This window comes from Chinchilla lanigera, unplaced genomic scaffold (genome assembly GCF_000276665.1).
Source record: "Chinchilla lanigera isolate Chin_1 unplaced genomic scaffold, ChiLan1.0 scaffold00012, whole genome shotgun sequence".
NCBI lineage: Eukaryota > Metazoa > Chordata > Mammalia > Rodentia > Chinchillidae > Chinchilla > Chinchilla lanigera.
In genome coordinates, this window is record NW_004955413.1 from 9,127,044 (window position 1) to 9,153,203 (window position 26,160).

The following is a 26,160-nucleotide window of genomic DNA, read 5'->3' on the forward strand; positions in this document are numbered from 1 at the left end:
CATTGTGTCACTAGTGTAAAACTTGAAAGAGTTAATTTAACCTGGAGGTATGACAGACATTGTGAAATGATAAGAAAGCACTCGGGTAAAGGGCAATAGGGATGTGGGAAAAGCGAACGGAAGGAGAAATTATGTATGTATATATAGGATAGTTAACACAGTTGTTCTACTGTCTTCTATTTCTTTGCTGAAAGAAACTATCAATGAGTCCTTGACTGATCAATATTGTGTGTCTCTATCTGTTTGCCTGAGAAACTACTTTGAAGATATCAATATGTAATACTACAAGCATTGTTAATTTCCTCCCACTTTGTTTGTAACTCTGTATTGTCTGTACTGTTCTTTTGCTATTTTGTAAAAGATTGTCTGTCTGTTAATGTTTTCCTCCTTTTATTTTTAAAATTAAAAAAAAGAAAAAAGAAAACAAAATTTATATAATTACTTTGATTGTAATCATCAGCTCTATACAAAGGTCGCCATCATAGCTCTCATACTTTATCAAAGCTCTTGTAAGCAGTATCTGTAATTGCATATGAAGGTTTTGAATTCATATTTTTTAAATCCACATTTTAAAATGTCAATGACCACAATGCTAGAAGTGGGATTCTGAGGCTCACCAGAAACCTAAGTTCTACCAGGATTCCTACAAAACCTTTCTAAATACAGAAAGGAAATTTTATTTACTTAATGTTCTTATCCATGAATTCTACAGCTTTGCCACTTCAATCCAGGGAAACTGTTCTTGTCCACAATTTAAATCCATGTAAAGACAATGCTACACAAGTAGCTACTTTGTTGTTGCTGCTGCTTTTGAAGAATGTGCACACTCCTGATTTCTCCTAAAAGCAGAGTTCCTAGAAAGAATTCCTGGCCCCATTCTATTACTTCATAGAAATTGTGATCAGCGAAAAATCTTTCCTTTATTAGATTCCTCATTCAGAAAATTATTTTAGGTAGGGGAAGCTTCTTTAAAATTCTGTACTTTTGCCTCCATCTTTGTAAGAGTATCCTTTGACTTTAGTACTTTTCCCATGCCCCGTTCAAGAACTTCCCAAAACTTCCAACAGAGGAAGAGCTTCAATTTCCCCCTTTTCACAGGGCCTCTTCCTTTCTGTCTTTAATGTAACACATTTCCCTGCCTTAAACAATGTATAAAAATCGGATGATTCTATACTTCCTCTGTTAACTAGTCCCTTATTTTATTGTGATGTTTTTAAAATATTATCTGTGATAACTGCCTTCATCTTAAACTCTCTGCAACTTGGTTCCAAGCTATGACTCCAATGAAATAACTACTGAAAATAGCCACTGACTACTTTCTTGCTTTTCTTAGTCTTATGCTCTTTTGCCTCTTTCTGACATTCAGTGTTCTTCAGCACACACTGAAACTTTTCACTGAGCTTCCACAGCACAATATGATCATACTTCTTTTTCTATAGCCAGGACTACTTTTAATCTCTTCATTCACTGATTTCTTTTCCTTTTTTCAAACCCTGTCTATACACACTTTTCAAAATTTCCTGGACTTTTCTCTGTGAAAACACGTTTCAAAAAGTCCATCAGGTCCTATAGCTTTAGCTGTCACTTTATGAAAAAAATTACAAATATGTAAGTTTAAAGGACTAGTCAGTCAGTTTCTACTGCACTATTTCCACCTGCATCTCTGGGAAAATGTATAGCTATCTCACATAAAATGTCATATATCTAACAGCAAACTATGTTCTCCACTAGGGGGAGTACATCATCCTACCAAGAAAGCACCCAACAGGATGAAACAATTTGTATTTATTATAAACTCTAAATAGTACTTTCTTACAAGTTTATGGCATATTAAAATAAGTATGATTTAACTTTATTGATAGTTTTAGTACTACCTTAAATCAATTATTCTGCACTATATATCTAATACATTTTATACCGATTTTTCTGATCACCACATTCAAATGTTGGGCATCATATTAAGATTTAATTTCTGACCTAAAAGTGCAAACTAGATGCCTAATACTGAATTCCTTCAGAAACAAAACATTTCTACTTCAAGAACATTGTAGGTTCCATCCACTCCTCTCTCAGCTCTTTCTTCATGCAACACTGCTGCTTGTTTTGATAAAAGGACAGCTGAAACAAAAGACAGATGCTTAAGTGTGAATTTGGATGACTGACTAGATACACATTCCACACATAACCTATAAAATAAATAAATTTGTATTTCAGAAAACTAAAAAAGAATAGAAGAATCAGTGAGAAAAAATAACAAAAGCCACAAATCCAAAAGAGCTTTTCAGTTCATGTAATTTTGCACATCTATTAAGCAGTTATGCATCATTCCTTTACTCTCTAAAGATCTTATATCAGCAAATAATATTACAGCAGAAACAGTTTAGATTTCACACATAAGCTCTGCTGTTATTGGGCAACCTTAGGCAATTTCTCTCATGTCAAATAGGAAGAGAAGCCAATACCCTCACTGACTTATTTAAGGATTAAATAAAATGCTGCTAAATATTTAGCACTACATCAGATATACTGTAGGTGCTAGACAAACGCTGAATTCTGCTAATCTAAAATTGTTATTAAAATGCTTTTAGTCTCTAAATTTATTAAAATGTAGTACTTCAAAATAGAACAACATGTAAGTAAAAAGAACATATGGAAGTAAAAGACCAAACCAACCAGACACTGCTAAAGAATAAAATCACTAGTTTTCTACATCCTGACAACCAGCAAAAATCCACAGGCCTGCATCTCTATTTACATTTTCCAACCCCACTTTTATTGTCTGCTTTTGCTATGCACACATAAAAAAATTACAACAGTAAACAAAAAGGAACAGTTTGACAGTATGATTTCAGTCCACTTCTGCTGCTTTACTAGATGCCAATCCCATCTTCCTTCAAAGCAAACAACATTAGTAAACTTATCTAATGAATCCAAATCATAAGACATGATGAATGCTAACAATTTAGAACAGGGCTTCTTCCAGCTAAGGGATACCAACAATGTAGTAAGGAAGGTAAACCATATTCATATTTTTTTTTCCCCAGTACCAGGAATCAAACTCACGACATTGCACTTGCCAGGCAGGTGCTGTGCCGCTGAGCTAAATCCCCAGCCCCCCATATTCATATTAAAACCATAAAAATACACTCTCTGGCCTACAGATAGTTAGGAAAAACCTCAGGAAGTGGTAGCTAAAATTCCTGAAGAATCAAGATTTTGACAAAGAAAAGGGGTTTTCCAGAATAAAAGTAACACATGTTAAAGGCACAGAGTCAAGAATGTACATAGTATTTTTCACGATTATGCAAGAAATGCTCTAAGGCAGAAAGACAGGGACTCAACAGGGACATCATCAGATAAACATCCACCTAGAGCAGGTATTAAATCTAGTATAAGGGGTTAGGAGTGCAGCTCAATGATAGAGTGAGCACTTGTCTAGCACACGAGTCTCTGGGTTAGGTCCCCAGCATCACTGAAAACAAGATTTTTTTTCTCCCTAGGGCAAAAAAGAAAACAAGAGGCTTCTGAAATCCTTTTAAGATGAATGATGCAACAAAACTATTTCAGGAACACTACCTTTGTCACCATGACTAGACTGTGCTAAAGGTAAATATCATTTCTGTGAGATTGGTAACAGAGGTCAAAAATCCCTTATCTAAAGCCTGGGGGCTGGCTCTATTTCACAACTTAGATGTTTTTGGAAATTTATAAAGGTCAGCTCTGCATGCATGGCATAACACCTCTAACCTGAGTCCAGGGTAGTACTTTACTGCCAAATACATCATTATTTCGACAACAAAACACATCAGTATTTGTGGAATAAAGACCACAGTCTAACACTGCTTCAGGCTAGTCTTTCCACTAGTTGAATTAAAAAATAATGCTTGGTCTTCAGAGTATTCTGGATTTCAGAACTGCCAATAAAGAACTGCTTGGAAATGTTATGCTTATTCACTCCAGTTCCTTGACAAATGAGTTTGCATCAGTGTTAATGATGCTCTGAGGACAGGCAAGGATGTCAGAAAGAAGAAAAGCAAGCAAAAGACATTTTGTAAAGGTTTTCAGCAACAGCTGGTAAAACAATAACAATAAATGATAATGAAAGTCTTAGTATCATTAGAATGGCAGTGGCTAGGAACTTTAATATAATTCCTAAAAAGCCACAACTAAAGATTTCATTGCTTTACCCACTAGACCATTAATTTCTTCTGGCTATTCTGAATCTCACAACCAAAACCTAGCTAGGTATGATAGTACACACTAGTAATCCCAGCACTTGGAAGGCTGAGGCAGGAAGGTAATCCCAGCACTGGGAAGGCTGAGGCAGGAGGATCCAGGGTTTCAAGGCCAACCTGGGCTACCTGGAGAGTTTCAGGACAGTTTGGACCCTGTCTCAAATAAATAAATAAAAATTTAAAACTTTGTTTTGTTTTGTTTTTGGTACCGGGAATCAAACTCATGACCTCAGGTTTGCCAAACAAGCACTTATGCCACTGAGCTATATCCCTGGCCCCAAAAATTTAAAACTTAAAAGGAAAACCTACAAGGCTTGTTTTTCTTTTTCATGTCCAGGGGACTGAAATGCACATTAAAGCAAGATAAATAAACTCATGTTTATTTCAATTAATGTAATTAAAGTGTTTAAAGGAGTTTTTAAAATATTAATTTTATAACTAAATTATTTCCCTTAACTTCCTATGTCCCTGTTCTCATCTACTGTAGTTTTTACAAAATGATTGGGTCAGGGACTGGGGATTTAGCTCAGTGGCACAGCGCTTGCCTGGCAAGCACAAGGTCATGAGTTCGATTCCCAGTACTGGAAAAAACAAAAAACAAACAAAAAAAAAAAAGATTGGGTCTAAAACAATACTATTCAAGAGAAATAAAATTCACAAATGTGAGCAACATGTCAATTTCAAGGTTCCTAGTAGTCAGATTAAAAAACATAAAGAACAACTGGTAGAATTTTAATAATACTGCATGTTTTATTTAACATATCCAACATTTTATTACATTATATAATCAATATTAAAATTTATTAATTAGGGTGCTGCTTACTTGTAATCTTAGCATTCTAGGATAATGAGGCTGGAAGATTTCAAGTTCCCAACCACTCTGGGCAATTTAGTGAGACCATGTCTCAAAATAAAAAAAGGCTGAGGAGGGAGCTCTGAGTGAAGCTCCTATATTCAATTCCCAGTGTACACAAGTTAGGTTTTATTTTTTTGTTTTAAATGCTAGCTCTTTATACTGTATTTTACACTTAAAGTACATATGAATTCATACTACCCATATTTTAAGTGCTCCATAGCCACATCTGGCCAGTAGTACACATTGGATTGTGAGGTCAGTTTCACAGTGGTGACTATATAGCCTACAGCGAAATTAATCTGCTCCTATTTTAGTTCAGATCACTGTCTCCTCTCATACTTGTCACCTACAGGCTTACTCTACAGCCATAACTCTTAGTAAAGCCACAAAAACTAAAGGTCTTCCCAGCAATGAACACTTAATTCTTATATGTGTTAAAATAATATCACAATAAAAACTCTCTAATGAAAAAAAAACTACATTCTTCTTAAATCACACTTATAAAAGTCCATATTTCAAAACACTCACTGAGATTTTAATAGCAATAACAAAGACCTATGTTTACATTTCTTTTAAACTATCCCAAAACAGAAGTATTAGGACCATGGTTATAAGAGAATCTATCTAGGCCATCTCCTCAGCTCTTCTCTAATAGCATGCTGTATTTTAGACCAGCCACTTGCTGATAAGAGCTGAGATTGAGTGGTTCAGGCTAATCTTTAATCTGTTTTCTTGTAATTTTGAAAAATTTCATAATTAAGAAAAAGGGAGAGAAGAAGAAAATTACTACTGCATTTCTCATACTCAACAAGTAGCAGTTTTGGACTAGTTAAGTTTATAAATATGGTGTTAAGCCCCTTATTTTTAAAATAAAACAAATCATGATAAATCTTGTTTGTACATTCTGACCCCAGAACAAATGAACAAATTTAGGTGATTCCAAAAGATTACTCTCATTTTAAAAGCTGAGCCAATGTTAATTAAATACGGCAACTCTTAAAAGTATGCTTCACTGTGTTACCTCAGAGTTGTTTAATTAGGTAAGCTGAAATTAGGCTTCCGTCATTTCTAAAATCTAATTCCAAATCTGAACCAGAGTCTCTAGTGGTTTTAGCTATTTTAACCACACTGAGGGTTTAACATTCTGAGGCATACCCAAATACTGTAAACCACACACTGAGGGTATAGGCTACAACAGGAAATAGATGTTGGTTAGCCATAACATTATCTGCACAAAGACAAGGTAATGGCAAAGTTTCTACAGACATCACATTCAGTTTGCCGCAATTTCATCAGCTCATTAAATGTCAAGATGGGATTACCCATGAAATCTTGGAATGCAGCCAGTCTTCTACCAAAATTGCTGCTATGCAACTTCACTTGACTAGACACGTTCAAGAGATAGAAGACATCATGACAACCAAGCACCCATCACAAAGTGAGCTGGAGTGGTAATGCTATTAAGTTCCAGAAAGTAAATTCGAGTCATGTTCAAAATAAACCATTCTACCTCCAACACTCCAGTCAATATACAAAACATGCAGTTCATTAAAGGTTTATGCATAAAAGAGAGATACATGGTTAGAGGAGTGTATTTTTTGTTTTATGCATAAAATACAACTGCACCAAAACAGTATTTTTTAAAAAAAGAGAATAAACATCTATACAAATATTTGTGTTATGCCAAATCTCACTGAGGTAACAAGTAAAGAGAAATGTTTTGGACCATAAGCAAAGTCATGGGTTACAATGCACCTGTTTAAAAGGCCAATGCACCTGTTTAGGAAACAGCAGTGCTACCTTCAAAATCTGTTAACCTAGTTCAAGACGTATTATGTTTAAGGACACAAAAGTGATTTTTTTGTATGAAAAGAGAATTAAAGCATCTTTGTTACACGAGGTAGTTTTATAATATTTTGGCAAGGAATTACACTTAGAATTTTTTTTTTGGTTTTTCTCCGGTACCGGGAACCGAACTCACGACCTTGCACTTGCCAGGCAGGTGCTTTTGCCACTGAGCTAAATCCCCAGCCCCTACACTTAGAATTTTAAACACCTGTAATTACCATGTTCTTTTCCAGATAGATAAGAGCTAAGAATTACTACCAATTTTTTCTAAATTCTGAAGTACTTGGACAACTACACAATTAAGGACCAATTTCCATGTAAAAGTAGCATTATGATGAACACCAATACCACCTTTGTCAATTACACTCAACTGCTTCACAAGACACTTCTGAGAGCCCCCACTGTTTTGAAGCTCAAATAAATCCCAAGAAAGTATTAATATGTTATCAAAGGAAAATGGTCCCTTTTCTTCTTATTCTTTTCAAGCACAGCTAAAATTAATTCTATTTAGAATCCGCTCAGGAAAAAATCAGTACCTCAGTATTAACCACACTGAATCTTACCAATGAGTCCAGATATGGATTTTAAAAATTATTCTTTGTTAAAAAGAACCAGGGCTCCTTGGAGGCATAGTTGATTCCAGAAACAAGGCAAATGAAATGTAAGAAGAATCTGGAATATATTGATTCAGGAAGTACTTTCAAAATAATTGAGGCTCTTCAAAAAATTTTAAATGTCCAAAACTCCAACCTCTGGATATATATCCAAAACAACTGAAAATAAAATTTCAAAGAGATATCTGTACCCTATGTTTGCTGCAGCAGAACTGCAGAACTGAATGTGATGACTACAGAAAATCTGCAATTACTTTGTTTTTATGCCAATATGTAACCACCAAGAAGTTAGAAGCAACCCAATATACATCAACAGATATGGTGTAGATATACCCACAGAATATTACATAGCCTTAAAAAAAAAGAAGAAGAAAATTCTGGGATTGACAATGGCACTATGATTGTGTAAAATGAACCTGAACCCAAGACATTCCTGCAGTTTTCTAAGTCTGTAACTGTATCTATGTCATGAGTCTTACAAGGCAGTAGAGTGTGCGTGTGTGCGCACACACACACACACAAAGTATGTCAAGGCCAACAAGCACCAGATCAAACAATCTGTGAAGAAGCTCTATGACACTGATGTGGCCACAGGCAATTCCTTAATCAGGCCTAACGGAGAGAAGGCATGTATTTGACTGGCTCCTAATTCTGATGCTTTGCATGTTGCCAACAAAACTGGGAATCATCTGAACTGAGTCCAGGTGGCTAATTCTAAATACAAATTTTTGCACCATAGAAAAATTAGAGAACTTAAATTATATTCTTTTCTTAGTAAACAGAACTTTATATGACCTTGAGAAAACAAAAATAGTTAAGCAAAAGTACCCAATATCACTGAGTTTTCAGAAAGGGGGACCTGAGATAGAGTGAGTGAGTGAGTGAGTGAGTGAGTGAGTGTGTGTGTGTGTGTGTGTGTGTGTGTGTGTGAGAGAGACAGAGACAGAGACAGAAAGACTGAAAGAAAGACTATCCAGAAACAAATAACAGCTAATTTTGTGAGCTCTGAAAATTTTTCTTTTATTCAAAAATAGTAAAACTTGGAAAACCTCTAAAACAGTATTTACTATTATGTGCAGAGCAATGAAATCCATGACACAGAAGGGTTTTTTTCATACTCTTAAGAACAGGTAACAAAAACACAGAAGGAGTATTGTAACTCTTCACGACATATAAAAACCAAACGATCACAGCCAATCCAAAAACAAAAAATGAACAAAAACAAAAAAATAAATAAATCTAAACAGAAGCAACGTGAGTTACAGATAGTCTTAATTTCACTGCCATTTACAAACTCTAGAAGTCTGCACATTTCTTAAGCTAAAATTATTTATGAAAAATCCCAATACAATAAAAAGATTCCTAATCCTTCTCATGACTTGATTTATTTTAGAACAAATTTAACAACAATAACAAAATTATACTACCATGAATGAAAAGCTTAGAAGTCTATTAGCTTAAAAAAGAATTACAGGCCTGCATTATTACATTCCTAGGCAGGTCTACATTTTTAAATTCCAGACCACACTTACAAAGGAAAAAAAACTGAAGGAGAATGCTTTGCTCGTGATGTATAATTTTATAAATGAGTAGACATCTAGTCTTTAAATAGGTGAATAACTGTAAATTAAAACAAGAAGTTAAAACATCTCTTACAGCTAACTACTCACTGTTTTGCAAACTCCTTCCTAAGAAGTCCCAAAGTTGTAGGCTGGGGATATAGCTCAGTAGTAGAGCTCTTGCCTTCCATGGACAAGGCCCAGCACCACCAAAGAAAAAGTTAAGCAAAGTTGTGGTCCTTGCTATCTTTTATCCACCCATCTACCCTTTCCAACTATTCCAAAAACAGTAAAAATATCTATGACTCTTTAAAACTATAGGAGATTCCTATATCTAAAAAAATAATCTCCAGACTTAAAAACAGTATTTTACATGGACTTCATTAGTAAAAAAATAAAATAAAATAAAATAAAATAAAATAAAATAAAATAAAATCAGTGTTTGGTAAGTAGCAAACACAGCTTTACCTATTTATTTAAACCTACCAAGCATGTTAATAATGGAGTAGATGGAATACAGGTCAGTACAAAATCTAAATGGCTGGCTTACGAGTAAAAGTTTCAGTCAAAGTGAATTACAAGCAAGTTTTCTGTAAAAAATAAAGATTAAGCCAGGCATAGTGGTGTATGCCTGCAATCTCAGCACTTGGAAAGCTGAAGCAGGTTTGCCAGTTCAAGGCCAGCCTAAACTATACAGTGAGATCCTGTCTCTGAATGAATGAATGAATGAATGAATGAATGAATGAATGAATGAATGAACAAACTGCACAAGATATAAAGAATTAAAAGAAAAAATGGAAAATACTCAAGTTATACGTGAAATAAATTGTTTTAGCAATTTTCCCAAGGCAAAGTAGATTATCCATTCTTAGCCTAAAATATACAGTACAATAAATACCAGATATAGCTCATTGACACAGCGCCTGCCTTGCAAGTGCAAGATCCTGAGTTCCATTCCCAGTACCAAAAAAAAAAAAAAGGAAAAGAAATAGAAATGTTATAACTAAAAAATATATTAAAATATTATGTGGTTCAAATGTCTGACCAAAATACAAAGACCCGATTCTGTGAATTATCTGGGGTCACTCAATTGTACAACAAAATCAAATAAAAAATTAAGATCAGGGTCCAGTACTAAAGTTCATGATGATTTAGACAATTATCATTCCTACCAAATAAATGCTACTAGTAATTGTTATGAGGTTGCCCTTACCTTCTCAAGACAGCAGAACATTAAAACCAGCACTCTTTTTCTTTTTGGAGTACAAAAACCAAAGAGATGAAAGTAATTTTCATATAACCAAATTGACACTAAAACTCCATGCACACATATTAAATGTGTTTATATTAAACATGAGGTAAAAAAGTATAACAGAAGAGCCGAGGATACAGCTCAGTGGCACACTGCCTGGCAAGTGTGGGGACATGAATTCAATTCTTGGTACCAAAAAAAGAAAAGTATAACAGAATAACATTTTAAAAAACAGTTCAAGTGCAAATTCAAATTTGGTCACTAAAATGCTTTCAAAGCTTATTCTGATTTTACAGACAAAACTACCCAAACTAATTGAGGCAAAACATTTTGTTCAGTGAGGTTCTATAATTTGTTGTGGCAGTTCAGGACAATATGACCATATTTATCCTCAAGTAAGTTTCTCTTATTATATATTTGCAATAATGTTTTGAAAGCCAGACTAAGTACAGTGGGTAATGAGACAATGGCACCTATGGGATGATACACTGCCTTGTGCAACAAGGTAAGTAACGTTAGGACTGTGTGTGGGCTACTTTAGGAGTTAATAAAATAAATTAGGAGTTAATAAAATAAATTTATTATTATAAGATGTACCCCCAAAAGATTCAAAATGATATAGTAAAGCAGGGTCACGTTCACAAATCCAGGCACTCTGCTGAGGAATCTAATGATGAAGTTTAACAATCATTCTTCTGTGATCACGTCATAAAGGTTTGGGAGAAAATATATAGATACACATACAGTATGCTGAAGTTGCAGAAATGGGTAAAGATTCGAGAACTGAAGTTCACTATTTTAAAGATGACTCAAACCAAATGCATAATCGATTTTAAAGAATAATGGCTGTTACAAACAGGCAAAGATTCAAAAGGAAGTACTTGTTGATACTTGTCATATAATGAGAAGGGCTTTATCTCAACAATAGACAATATAACTCCTTAAAGAAGAATTAATTTTAGAAACTAACAGTAGGAAAGAGCATCATAAACAGGCCCTTGTGTGTTTTGACAGACTTTCACAATACACGGGCTACAGATGCCAGACAAAGAAATTCCTTTATAAAGAAATCTGAATACTTGGGAAACACATTTCCTTATTAGGGTATTGATAAAATAGGGGAAGTTGTCACTAGAGGAAAATGCAGCCCTGCAATTTCAAGTGTAGGATATGAAACAAAACATTCACCAAATGCCAAGTTTTCAGCACATACCATACACAATAATACCCTCTTTATTCAAAATTTTTGAGTACTAAAGGCTCTGATAATCTCTATTTCTGTTTCCCAACAAAGTTATGCCAGGTAAAATTGGACTTGGACAAAACTATGGATATTGTGCCCTCTGAAATAAGAGAACTTGCTCTAAGAGATTTCAAATAAATCCACACGTTCTTAAAATTGGCAAGAAAGTTATTTTTTACTTGTAACTACCAGATGTTGCTGCACTGTCAGCAGGAAGCTCAGAAATATGGCGTAATAAAAAAAGAAAAAAGAAAAAGAGGAAAGGAAGAAGAAACAGGCGGTAGAAACAGGTACGGTTGGTGCACACCTATAATCGCAGCACTTAGGAGGCCAAGGCAGGAGGACTGCTGCCAGTTTGAGGCCAGTATGGGTTACACAGTGAGTTCAAGGCCCGCCTGAACTACATAACCTGACCCTGTCTCAAAAAAAAAAATTAAACAGGGACAGGGGAGGGAGCTCAAATAAAAAATACAGTGAGAAAATAAACTGTGAGGAAATTTTAGTTATGATAGTTCACTTTTTTAATACAACCAGTGTTCAAAATGCACTGTTTAGTTAAACTGGAATATAATGAGAAAAGCATCCACAAGAAGATATGACTTAATAGTACATTCTTAAATTATTATAACGGCAAGAAATGCTTTATGGGGCCAGAGATATGGCACAACAGCACAGCACCTGCCTGGCAAGTGCAAGGTCCTGAGTTCCCAGTACAAAACAAAAAGCTTTACATTTTAAATTATCAATGACATGATTTGCTATTGGTCTGCAGTACTGTAGTCCCTAAGTACAACAGATGTTTTTGGCAGTGAAACCTGAACAAGGAAAGTGAGAATGTTAAAATATAATGTAATTCTCTCTACTGCAGGATCATATAAAATGGAAATAAAGGCTTTGGATACTTCCTCTGCCAGGAGCCTTAGAACACTGTCAAAAAAACTACAGAAACACAGTATAGACAGATAAACCAGAAGTTTATACATAAAAGGCAGTGAAATCATTTCAACATAATGAAGAAACATACACAAGGACCTTTTAAACAACACCTAAAGATAAACTGTCACTACTACCTCACAAGCAGAAAAGCCAGAGTTACCCTCACATACACATTTTTACATTAAAACAGCAGCCACTGCCACTATCTTTTTTAAAAAAATGACATCATTAGCAATGCCCTATGTCCCATACCTGTTTCCAAAAGTTAATTATAAACCTGAGGTAAACCTATTCATTCTTCTTCCAACTTGATACAATTAAAAATACATTGAAAAAACCTAGAGTTCCCCATTCCTTCTCCCTGGTTTCCCTAGTTCTTACACCCAACTCCCTATACAGTCAGCATGTGGCTATCGCACCACTTTTTTTTAAAAGGAAGTGAGATGCAGATGTAAGGTGTCCCTATTGAAGGACTGATAGCCTAACGAGTGAGTGAGTATTCCTTGTTTTGTTTTGTTTTTGTTTTTTGAGACAGGGTCTCACTATGTAGTTCAGGCTGCCTTGAGCTCACTTTGTAGCCCAGGCTGGCCTCGAATTCACAACGATCCTCCTGCCTCAGCCTCCTGAGTGCTGGGATTACAGGCGTGCGCCACCATGCCTGGCATGTATTCCAAGCACTTCCCATGTTCTCCAATCAAAACACAAGAGCTTAATTTGTCTTACACAGCCACGTTATAATTTTCCAAATAACTATCCTTTCTTCTCAATCGAACGATTAAAACACAGAGGGCAGTTTCATCCCAACAAAACTGTAATTTCAGAGGAGAACGCAGCTATCACAACCATAACTAAGTCCCTTTATGCCTAGTGTTCCATCTGAAATACCCAGAACAACGGAATATAAAATATTTTCTCTTCAAATTCTTGTTCCTTGAATTTTCCTACAAGACATTTATGAGTTTAAACTAAACAAAATAAAACAAAAAAGCAGGGCTGGGGAATTAGCTGAGTGGCACAGTGCCTGCCTGGCAAGTGCAAGGTCCTGAGTTCAATGCCCAATACCATCCCCCAAACCAAAACAAACGTTTACGAATTTCATGCAAAAATTCAAAAAATCACAAACTTAGGCACGAATGGGTTAATATTCTCCTACAGTCCCAGGAAAAAGCAGCTTCCATTTTGAACATGACAGAGCTAGGAAGCTTTCTGAGGAGTATGAGACTAGAAAAGAATCTGTCCCCTTAACCACAGTCAGGTCAGTACCAGGGATTAGCCATACATGTAACAAGAAACTACTAAATAAACTTGGAAAAGAAAGCATTTTAAAAGGTACATATCTTTCCAAAAGTCTTCAAATTCAATATTATTCAATTACTGGTAAATAAAAGAAGACTGAATGCAATTGATGGCAGTTACTCCCATGATCATTACTAGTATCAAGATGGAAAACTAAGTTTTTCTCTCAAATTATTCTAGATTAATTTAGATGAACAGCTGTGCTCTTTCCTTAGTTTGTGATGTACCAGAAATTTAACCCACTATCACAGGAAGGGAGTAAGTAACAATACCTGCTCTCCCTGTTCATCAGATGATGTGTCTGTCAAAAGAAAATGACAAAAGCACTGATGCCAAAATAGTGAAAGCTCATCAGAATTTCCGTGAAAAGAAAAAGGTACGTCTTTCTACATAGAGTTTGCAAATAAATTTACCACTAACACCAAACAATGTACCGATACAAGGGCAAAGAAGAAACAACAGTCATGTGCTAGAACCTGAAAGAAGAAAGATGACTCTAAAAAGCTGCTAGTACTCTGCTGAAAAGGAAAGAAGGGGTGAAGGGGAAAATGACACCATTGTGCACACTTGTGAAGCTCAACAAGACAAAACCAAGAAGCCGAGGGAATACTAAAATTTTAAGATCTGCACTAAATACAAATAAATTGTTTAATCTATATTATATATTAATTTTTATTCCCAAACACTTCACCCACAACCTTCATGAATTTCTTCATCTGAACCCCTCTTCAACTATTTGTAATTTTGTGTAAAGTTCTATATCTGAAGTATTAAATATATCTTAAGTGGGGAAAGTAAGGCTTAATTCATTCCCAGTAAGAAACAATAATTTTATTTTTAACATAATCAATGTTGAAAATAATCAACAATCACTCATAGTAAACTAAAAACTAGACCAAATATGGAATTTTTAAGATGTCTTAAAAAAAAACCCATGATAAGAAATCAGATGTTTTTTCACTATGTAAATTTCACTGCTATACACATTCTTCTAGGACACACTGGCTTTAAACTGTTTTCAAAAGAAAGCAGCACCCACACAGTGATGTATGATCTACAGCTGATCAATACACAACTGTGAACTGGCTAGGATTAGGCAGGCAATTTGTACTCAAGCAGACCCAAATGAAACTACTGGCCTGTCTGAAAAGCAATCCATCACCTCTGTCTCATTAGCATTGCCCTCCAGCTGTTAAAGATTTAAACATTAACTTAGATTTTAAAAAGGGGGAGGGGGGAAGTGAAACACTAACAACAGGGAGAAACATTATATAGTCAGTCTACCCAAAATATTCTGTTAATGGAAACCAGCTGCAAGAATAAGAGATGCCATTTTCAGTATCTGGGCCTGGTAAACTACTAATGGGTTTCTCTTATTCCAAGTTTCCACTCTGGAAGGAAGCCCCCTTAATTCATTATTCCCTCAGAGTTCCTGGCACTTCTCAGTATTACCTTTCTAAAATAACTGCTCTAGAGTTCAAATTTTCTATCCATTATTTGTGTGCAGTGGCTCGTTGCAGTGTTTCTAAGCTATTCCTTATATGAGAAGCCAAGCATCCCCTCTCCAAAGAAAAATATCCTAACTCTGTCTTAAGTATGTGATCCATAAAACTGGCACAGCTTTAACTGAAAGTTGTGAATTTTAAACTTCACTCTCAATACATGACATTTACAAAACACTGTGATAAAACACTACTGATTGTTTGCACCACAATTCTATTCGAATGCCACAAACCTAATTCGACCTGTGGTAAATATTCTTCCCAAGTTTTCTCCCACAGAGTTCATAAATCAATTTAAAAGCTGTTCACATGTAACCGTCTTAATATTTAATACATTCCCCCACCCACTGTAACACCAACAGCTACAAAAGTTATAGACACATAGGCTCTGTTTTCCTAAGTTAGGACTGCTAGCTCTTTGAGTATAGCTCTTACATAATTTTGGTTTGTAGAAACTGCTTCTAGGAAAAGCCAGACAGTTTTACTTAAAATGAGTAAAATCACTTAAATAAGCTTTCAAGGCTAGAAATAAAAAGCCATTTTTCATACCAGTATCACTCAGAAATCCTAGGGTTAAGTGAAAGAGAATATACTATCCCTAGAATTGTAAAGGTTGAGTAAAATTTCTATGAACGACACCTCTGGCACCCCAGGTACTAGATAAAGCAAGAACACCTGCACCAAGTTACTAGCAACTCAAAAATACATAAAACTGTTCTTTACTTAAGTGAAAAAGCAAGAAACAAACCTCAATTTTGTCTGTTTTGGCATCCCCCCAGTATATTTTGCCTTCATCATAATCCAAGGCTAAACCATTTGGCCAACCAAGAGAAGTATTAACCAATACTACTCGGTCAGAGCCATCTAAAGCTGCTCGCTCGATTTTCGGGATTTCTCCCCAGTCAGTCCAATACATGTACCTACAAAAGAATACAGAAAATGAGCTAAAAATAAATAATAGAAGTGAGATCCACCCCACATATTACATTGCTATCAACAGTCAACAAGGGGGGGGGTGGATAGGACTTAAATATCTGAAAAGCATGTTTAAAACATTTATAATAGCAAGATATAAATTTTTATATCCATGTTTTCTAGAACTGGTCCTGAAAACGCCTCCCAATGACATTTCAGTTTAAATTTTTTTGGGGGGGCCGTCTTTTTGAGATAGGGTCTTGTTAGGCAGTTCAGGCTGGGCTTGAACTCATTTTGTAGCCCAGCCAAGCCTCAAACTCACAGCAATCCTCCTGGCTCAGCCCCCCAGATGCTGGGATTACAGGTATACACCACCACACTCAACCCAGCTTAACAATATTTTTAAAAAAATATTTTGTGCTTTCCCCATGAACTTTTGCTTTTCCTTGATGGATCTTAATCTCTAACACAAAAGATTAACTTAATAGGAATATTCATATGACAAAGTGAATTCTCCAAATAATTTTTCCTACAGTGATCCCTGTGGCTTTTGAATGGTTAAGTGGATCTAAGGTATACCACCCTGAGATGTAACAGTTTGTCACTATGTCATCAGAATAAATCTTATAGTAACAAATAACTTTAAGATGTATGTAGAAATTCTTATAGTCAGGGTCCTATGGTTAAATAATAAAGACACAAAGTAAAGCTACAGGGCCTGACAAGGTTTTGGGAGCCAAGTTATTTATATATTTTAGGAAATATGAAGTAAGATATACTCATACTGTAGGTACTGAAACAGGATGAAATAAAATCTCGTTGGGAAGAAGAAAAGCACTGAAAATCTCTCCACATTTTTCATGGTGATTATGCAATCTAAGCAAAATCTGCAGGCAATTCCCCAAGTCAGCATGCATTAAGTTCATTTAGGGAAAAAATATTCAAGATGTTATAGGCCAAAAAAAGGCAATTCTTTGAGATTCTATTCTAATTACTAATTCTAACAATGAACAGCCATTATACAGCTGTTTATTAAAAACCAACATAAGTTACATGTACTTCATGCTGAGTTAATGTTTTCAGATACCTATTAACAGAAACATGGAACAGATTTACTACTAGCAGAGATGCTTACCCAACCATGGGATCTAACACAATGGCCCGGGGTTCCTCTAAGTCTTCTGAAATCAAGATCTTTCTCATAGTCCCATTGAGCCTTGTCACTTCTATCCGATCAGTGCCAGTGTCTGTCCAGTAAAGATTTCGTGCAACCCAATCAACAGCTATACCATCAGGATGGGCAATTTGAGCAGTGACCACAAACTGACTGCCAGATCCATCTATGAAGGAGCGGCGTATGGCCCTCACTTCATCATCAGTCCAGTAGATATAGCCTTCCACAGGATCATAATCTATGGCAATAGCATGACGAATGTCTTCTAACTGCAGAACTATGTCTGTAAAATCTGGTGTATCCAAAGAAATGCGTCTCAAGTCTGTCCTGCGGGCTAAAAGCAGTAATTCAGTGGCACCTAGAACAAATTAAATAAAGAAGAAATCAGTTGAAAACCATGGGCAAAACAAAGAATGCAAATTCAGAACCTCTTTAGGAACACACACACACACTCCTCCCCCACTCTGTAGAGTAGATGCAGAAAAGTACCACAGTGAAATAGGAAAAGCCCACTATGAAGTCAAACTCTATGATGACTGAACTCTCTAAAGCAAGTTTTGTCAACTCTCTGGTTTCTTTTATTAGAGAGAATCTTTGTGGTTGATGGAAATAGAAAATTGGATTATGGTAATGGTTACACAACTATAATAAATGTATTAAAAATCACTAAATAGTATACCTAAAATGAAAGAATTTTATGGTAAGTAAATTAATTCTTGGTAAAGTTATCTCATCAAAAAATACAGGGCAATACTTGATACAACTGAGGACAAAGGAAGCTATAAAGAAGGAAACATAGCAGCAGTAGAGACAGAAAAAGAAAAACGTAAGAGTTGCAGACCCAACAGAACTTGATTCAAACAGCTATACAAACTTAGGCAAAATATTAAATCTCTCTAAGCCTACTTTCTTCACCTAAATGTCTTAAGGTTGCTGTGAGAATTAAAAGAGATTAAATGTGAAACCTAGGAAGATATGAAGAATATACTCACTTAAAAGTAACTAATTATTATTTATAAAACAGATTTTAAATGGTTATTTCACTGAGCTTAAAGTCACATTTATGACTTTTTTTAATTTTAAAGAGGATTGAAAAAAAGAACAATAGCAAAATGCCAACACAGACAAAAACAAAACAAAGCAAAAATAAGAATGATATAGGGTTTCAGAACAATATGACATGTTTTTAATACACATCAAGATTCAATGAAAACATAATTGAGCATTAGAATTTTAAGCTCAACCTTTCTTTCCATGTTTAATGCACAGGTACATGATCTCCACAGAAACCATTTAAGACTCTAACACAACCGGTAAGTAACTTAACAACTGAAAGAGCAAGAAAAAATTACTATCTAAAGAAACTTTTTTTTAGGATATAAACTTCAAGCATTAAACTGGAGTTATAAAAGTACAAACGAGGAAAAGTAATGATGCCTCTCAACCTCAGCTACTTGATTACAGGGCTAATGATAAATTTATTCTAACTTAAAGAAAATAGAGCCCAAAATGCCATAGTAAGCACCAAGCAGAAGTAACTGTACAATTCACTGCTCCTACTAACTGCCAGAAGGAACCAGTTGAAACTTTGCAAACAAAAAGTCATGGAGATATTAATTTGAGCAATGAACAAAACAAAATAGTTAACTTAAGGCTTCTACCTGCCAAATGTACACCTGAAACTCAAAACTAGTTGAACATGTACATTTGCACCATTATGAGAAACAGGCCACCATTGCTAAAATAAAGCCTTAGTTTTAAAATCAGATTATATTTTTAAACAAAAAAGCAATACAACAAAAACCTTTTGTTTTAAATTTAAACCAAATTATTGTTTGCCATGGAAACCATCTCACAAGAGCCAGCCAACTTCACCTTTGACTATGAGGATAATTTATCAATGCCAAATCATAACAAATATCCAGTACATGGACTCAATTCCATCAATTCCATCTCTCTGACTCCCTGACCTCCCTGCCAGGAACACTCTAACACACTCTGAAATAAAGGCTTCTGCTTTGCAGAGTGAGATAAAGAAGTCACTGCTAAATATAACAATTTTCCTACCAGGTCTTGCTGTTTGCTAGAGAACCAGATGGTAATCAATAGGGGCAAGAATGAAGAATAACATTCTCATTAAGAAGAAAAAGGGAAGAACTGGTGTTCTTCTAAACCAGAAGTCTCTTGAAGTGTCCTAAATCAGTGTATTTCTCCAACATATCCTCTCTGTATAGGGAATTAAGAGTAAGGAGAAGAGGCAAAATGTGGCGGTTAAGTACAAAAAGAAGTTGCTTTATAGCAGCATGATACAGCTTTTCTTTCTTCTTCTGAGAGCATGTGTGTCATTAAAAAGCCACTAAAAATAACATTCAGTCACTTGCTAGAAAAAAAAAAAAAAAAAAATATATATATATATATATATCTCCCATTATAATCTTTGTAGCTTAAAATTTAATAAACACTTTTACTTCTAGAGAGGTTCTTTATTTACAAGTGCTACCTGCTATTAAAAATGTATTTTGGGGGCTGGGGATTTAGCTCAGTGGCACAGCGCCTGCCTGGCAAGCACAACAGGTCGTGAGTTCGATTCCTGGTACGGGGGGGGGGGAACACAAAAATAAATAAATAAATTTTAAAAATTGTATTTTCATGAGACACTCATTTCCACATGAAGCAATTCTGGTATCAATGATTATGAAACACTGACAGAACAAAAACAGTACATAATTTTTTTCAAAAACAGCATATGACTTAAAATAATAAGTTTATAAAAATAGCATTCAAAAGGTGCCATAAAACATAGAACATTCTTCCTACATAACCATTTGAGTGACCAGTTTCCCAAAGCACTGTAACCAATAAAGCTTTTTATAGAAAAATGAAATAAGTCAGAAAAATCTCAAATGCTCTCATAAATATTTTTCTTCTTGCATAACACCATCTTACCATTTTTGCAGGTTTTTCCATTCTCCAGAAGTTTGACCCCAGTTGGGCAAGCACACTGATAAAATGGTTTGACTGGAGACATCAAACACAGATGAGAACAACCACCATTATCAATTCCACATGGATTTGTAGCTGTCAAATATAAATCACACTGATTAATACCAATGATTATGGATGACCTCCCTCATTCTAGGTACACAAAGGTTAACAACCTTAACATGAGCAACTGTGATAAACCAAAATTATTACCAAATGTTATCCAGGTGCTTGCCTACCAAACCATCTGTAAGGCAATGAATTAATCAGCAAGAATTAACTTGGCATTTTGTATCCAAAGAGGAACAAACAAAAAGCAAAGCAGGAAATCCTTGCCCTACAAGAGCTTACAATCTAATAAGTAAGCCAAAATTAACAAACAATAAAACTAAGAAACAAAACAATGAAACTTAAATAGTATCTTGCACATTATAGATTATAAGCACAGAGTTAAAGAGAAATCATCCACTTAGAGAACTGAAGGAACACTTCATGGAGTTTGTAGAATGTGACTTGAAGGACAGGGAAAACAGAAACATTTCAAATGTGCTAGAGCCATATGAGTAAAAGCTGGGAGGCCATACACTGAGTAAGATAAAATGAATAGTAAAGATATGGGGTCAAGTTTCCACTGTCTAACAGGAGCTAAAGCTGAATGAGCATAAAGGATGGGAACACTGTAGAGGACAGTACTGAAAGCCAAGAAAAGTAATTAGAATGTTGAAAAGTTGTGCCTTGGAAAGATTAATATGAAAGAGATAAGTAGAAAGAATTAAATAAGACGAAAAACTGAAAAGCAGAGAAAACTAATTAGCAGATCTATCGAAACTGTGGGAGGGATGTATTCAAATACGACTCATGAAAGAACCAACAGAAGGTAGAGACCAACAGATGATATAAAAGGTGGTAACTACAAACTCTCAAGAATAACAGAAAGGATCAATAATGCCATTAAAACACACACAGAGAAAACTTTCTCCTCAGGACTATGAGAACAAAAAAATTCATGAGTGATTAAACATTTTCTTTGTTACGAAAGAGCAACTAACACATTTTAAAATATTTTTATGGGCTCATGATCATCAGATTCCAATATAACACATTCAATATTTGATTATCTCCCCCTAAATGGAAAAAAGCTAATACAAAGCAACATATGATCCAGAAATTTTTTTGGCTACAGAACACTATCTGAAATATACTCAGACACATGCCAGACATTTATTTACACACAAGTGCCAAACACTTAACATTCTCATATTCCTTCTAAACCTAATTCCATTCCTCTCTTACAAGAGGTCATTGTGCACTGACACAGCCCAAGTCATTGTAAAGGGTAACTAAAAATAGAAGCAAAACTTTAAAAAGAGAGAGAAAGAGAGGGAGGAAAGTATGCAAGGAAATGTTTAAGTAGGCACTTTATTCAGCAAGCTGAGGTACTTAAAGTTATCGTCCAGAATAATTAATTTCCATTCAGAAAAACTGTTTTCTAAAGACACAAACCCCAATACACACGCAGCAACGCATTACAGTAAGATTATCAAATGAGTTGTCTCAATTTTTAATTTATTTCTCTTTTCTCTACCTCCATTACCCCTGCCCCAAACAAAAGGAAAAGTAGTGTGCAGTAATAAATATAAGACTACACATGGTTTATTTTAGGCTATTGCTTAACCTGAATTATATTTCCATGTTTTCTCTCTTTTTCATTCCCTCCTACTACTTTTGGATACGTTCTTCCTCCTCCTGACCCTCACTAAAGCCAGATATCAGACTGGCACAAAACTGTTCCAACTTGCAATTTAAAAATCAAGATCACTTACCATTTGGCTGCCTCTGCTGGCTGAAGGCATGTATATCCATGGGAGAGAAGATGTTAGAATGGATTTCACGCAGACCTTCGCCAGTATACTTGTTGCAAGCCAAAATGGAGTGTGTATTCCAGTCAGTCCAGTACAATGTGTCCTCAAATAACGTCAAGGCAAAAGGATGTGGAAGGGAACCTTTAACCACTGCCTGCCTATTAACACAAAGAGAAAATTTTATTTTTAAATTTTCTTCTATTATTACAACACCACTGCTCCCATTAAAATAATCTTTGTTCACATTAACACATACAAATCCTGCAGAACACCTATCTTTGGGTCAATATATCTATGAAAAATAATTTACATGATAAATTCAAGTATGTTTTCAATATGTCCAAAAATCCAACCAAGGCCTTCCAAATGGTCCCTCACATGGCAGCGGGCTCCAAGTTCACTACGAGGCACTGACAGAAAAAGCCAGAGTGTTACCATTGCTTTCAATTCCCACTCCTCTGCTATCACTTCTGAACTCACATCTTCTGTCCTGTGACATAATACGTATTTTCATCAGAAGAAAGGGGAGCAATAAGAAAAAGTTCAAGGGTTATAGTTGGTACCGGAAGTAGATTTAAATCAGCAATAGGTTTATTTCTTCTTGATGTGGAAGAATAAACAACCTGAACCTCTTTCTTCAATCATTTCTTAGGGTTTTAATAACTGTGAGTGAAAACATACACATGAGGCTAAAAAGGCATTTAGGTAAAGCTCCCCCTGCAAACTTCCAGCATAATGATCATCTAAACGTTTTCCTATTTAACCTTCCTAATTCAGACAGCCAAAAGGAAGTCCTGTCGCTATTAGGATATGTTCAGGAGACAAGGCAGACCCAGAAATTTCATCAACAGTACATACTCTATAAAAGGAAAAGTAGAGACACTTAGTGCTCAAGGCATAGAATTTTGCAGTGTCTCAGAATTACAAATTAGTAACCATTCTAGAATAATAAATCGTTTTGAGTCAAAATAATGTCCATGGCAATGCTTTGTGGTATTTTCATGAGTTCCAAACTTTCCAATTGTCTAACAGAAAGAAAATATAAGCTACTAGAGAAAAATAAAGGTCTGGGAGGCCACTTGATGATCACTAATATCTAACAGACTACTAGTTCATTAAATTGATGAACAGTAACATAATGCCACGTATACAACATCTGCATGTTTAGTTTACCAAACAAACTTTAATTTTAGAACCTTATTTCCACTCTGCCAGCCTACATCACAATTTTCTCCTTAATTTCCCCTTCCTTAGCAAATTACTTTTCCCTCATTTACAACAAGCAGCAAACAAAACTGTCACAATACCTATTTCTGAAGTGCTTCCTTTCACTTTTTAACACATTCCTGCCAGCTTGAACCACCAGTGGTACATGCATGACTGTCCCACTGGGCAGCCTGTACCACTGGGGATACAAACAGAACTAATCACTCTTACTGGTCTTTTTACTAATAAAATTAATATAAAGCCACCTAATGGAACAGTCATGCATGCATCACCAGTGGTTCATGCTGCCCAGCAGCACAACATAGAAAATATAGTCCTAATGTGAATGTGTTAACTGGGCAATTTTTATTAAATTAATTAAAATAGCTTATTTATAGGAAAAGTATCATAGTTTTAAGTCCAATTTTAAATAAGCCAGTGTATTTTACACTAAAGTCTTTCAAATTTCTTCATGGTAAGACACAAAGAGTAAGTTCTGAGAAGATGCCAAGACACACAAAAATACAATTGAAAAATAAAGAATAGTAAAAACCCAGTTACTCGCACTTCATCAACCATCTTAAAAAGTAGCAAATTACATAACCTGATTTTTGAAAAACTTTGGAAAGGGAAAAAGAGCTTTTAAAAGTCTTTTGTGTCTCTTTAAATAAAGAGATAAATTCTCTCTAATGAACTAAACAGGAAAATAAAGAGATGGGAAAAGCAAACTCCCTCCCTAAAAGCTATGATTTTTTTAATATACTGACTAAAAACACATGATTAGAAACCAGACTGAACTGAGTTTAAATCCCCTGACACTTACTACTTACATCATTTCTGCAAGATTTGTTTTCCTCGTCTGTAAATGAAAGATAATAATCTATCTCACTGAGTCACTGTGAAGATGAAATGATAACATATGGCAAAGCAATTCCATACTGTACTTGGTACTTAATAATACAGTACTTCATAAACGATTCCTCAAATTTAGGGTATATGTTTTTTTCAGTATTTCCAAACTAATTTACTATTTTTGATATAAGACATACATTTATAACATGAACATTTCATGTTAGTTTTTAAATAAAGCTTTGTAAATCAACAATTTATTAGACCAAGTAAATATTAAGCTAACACACTCAACTTCAATGTCATTTCCTTTTCATAGTCTTCCTAATTTGCTCTCCTCCTTATTTTTCTTTTTCTAAGTTGTCACAACAGCCAGGGGACTATTTTATAAATACTCACTTATTCAACAACTTTGTAATTGATTACCTTCTCGAGAGTAGGAACTATAGCTTCTTGATAGTCCCAGGGTCTCATATCATGTGCAAAAATTAAACAGTAAATGCTTGATAAAATTAAATGTTTTATCTCATGAAACAAGAGAATAACAACGTTTAATATACTGTGCATCATTATCTTCAAAGTAGTTACTCAAAGAACAAACACTGACAGAAAAGATTCTTTCTTACAAAGAACAGACATTAACACAAACCTTTCTTTTCAATGTACTAAGAGAAACCAGCAGTATAAACAAACAAAAAATTACATGTTTTAAATTGAAAACATGTAATTAACAGAGCTGAAGAAAAAGCTGAACAAAACAGAATAATCAGCAGTCATTTACTGATTTGTCTAGTCAATCATAGCATGTTCCTAAAAAGCGCAAATAACTGTACAGCCTTCACCTTCCTTATCTCTGGATGAGATGACCTGACAGGCTACCTGCTGATGTCCATTCCCCTCACACACAGCGAAAAAAGTTACTTCCAGGAGGAGGTTACAGCTGCTGAAAACAAAAGTTCTCAGGTAAGATCAAAGCCGAGTTATTTAGCAGTGTGCCTAAGAGCTAAAGAGCCACAGAAAAGAAGCTGAAGTAGTCCCACCAGCACTGATGTTTTGATTTGCTGTCAGCAGTCTCTAAGCATCAACCGATGTCTGTCAATGATGGAGCACACTGATAAAGTTCAATCCCATAGATACACCCCAGGTACACGAGTTCTCCTGCTGCCTCTTTCAGATTCCACAACCTCTGCAAGCACTTCTTTCAAATTCCATACCAACTGGACTTATCATTTATAAAATACCTCCATACACTGATTTGTTTCCATTTTTGGACCCGCTTCCAGCAAATCTGCTCCATCTGAGAACTGCCCACCTCTATGCTGACAAATTTTTCTTTAACCATACCATAGGACTACTGTCATGCAGTTTTGACATCTGCACCTAACCTTGAGAAGCACTGTTCCTGAGGATCTAGCCAATGCAACCAACCAAGAGAAGCCATCCAGACAAGAAAAAGAAGTAAAGTTCATATTCACAGGTTATGCAAGTCTACACACAAAATACACTGAAGAATTTTAAAAGCTCCCCAACCTAATAAATTCAACAGACTGTAAAACACAAGATTTATTTATAAAAATAAAGTGTTCTATATACTATGAATAAAGAATTAAATTGAAATCATTTGAATATGTAAATTAAAGTTCTACTTCTATCATAAAAGTCACATTTTAATATATAAATTGAAGTTATTTTATGGCATTCACTCAAAACAATATAGTATATAAAAGTGTTAGAACCGGGGCTGGGGCTTTAGCTCAGCGGCAAAAGCGCCTGCCTAGCAAGCACAAGGTCGTGAGTTCGGTTCCCAGTACCGGAGGAAAAAACCAAAAAA

General features: G+C 35.1%; 1 protein-coding gene across 1 annotated transcript in view; it reads right to left on the reverse strand.

Moving 5' to 3' along the window:
* Nucleotides 1–26,160, reverse strand: part of Lrp6 (low density lipoprotein receptor-related protein 6) — a 156,744-nt gene that overhangs the window by 46,143 nt on the left and 84,441 nt on the right. The window contains exons 4-7 of the mRNA XM_005378957.1: nucleotides 22,236–22,432; nucleotides 20,377–20,508; nucleotides 17,392–17,788; nucleotides 16,090–16,261 (exon numbers count right to left, since the gene is read on the reverse strand). Coding sequence (XP_005379014.1) covers nucleotides 16,090–16,261; nucleotides 17,392–17,788; nucleotides 20,377–20,508; nucleotides 22,236–22,432 — 898 coding nt within the window. The remainder of the gene's footprint in view (nucleotides 1–16,089; nucleotides 16,262–17,391; nucleotides 17,789–20,376; nucleotides 20,509–22,235; nucleotides 22,433–26,160) is intronic.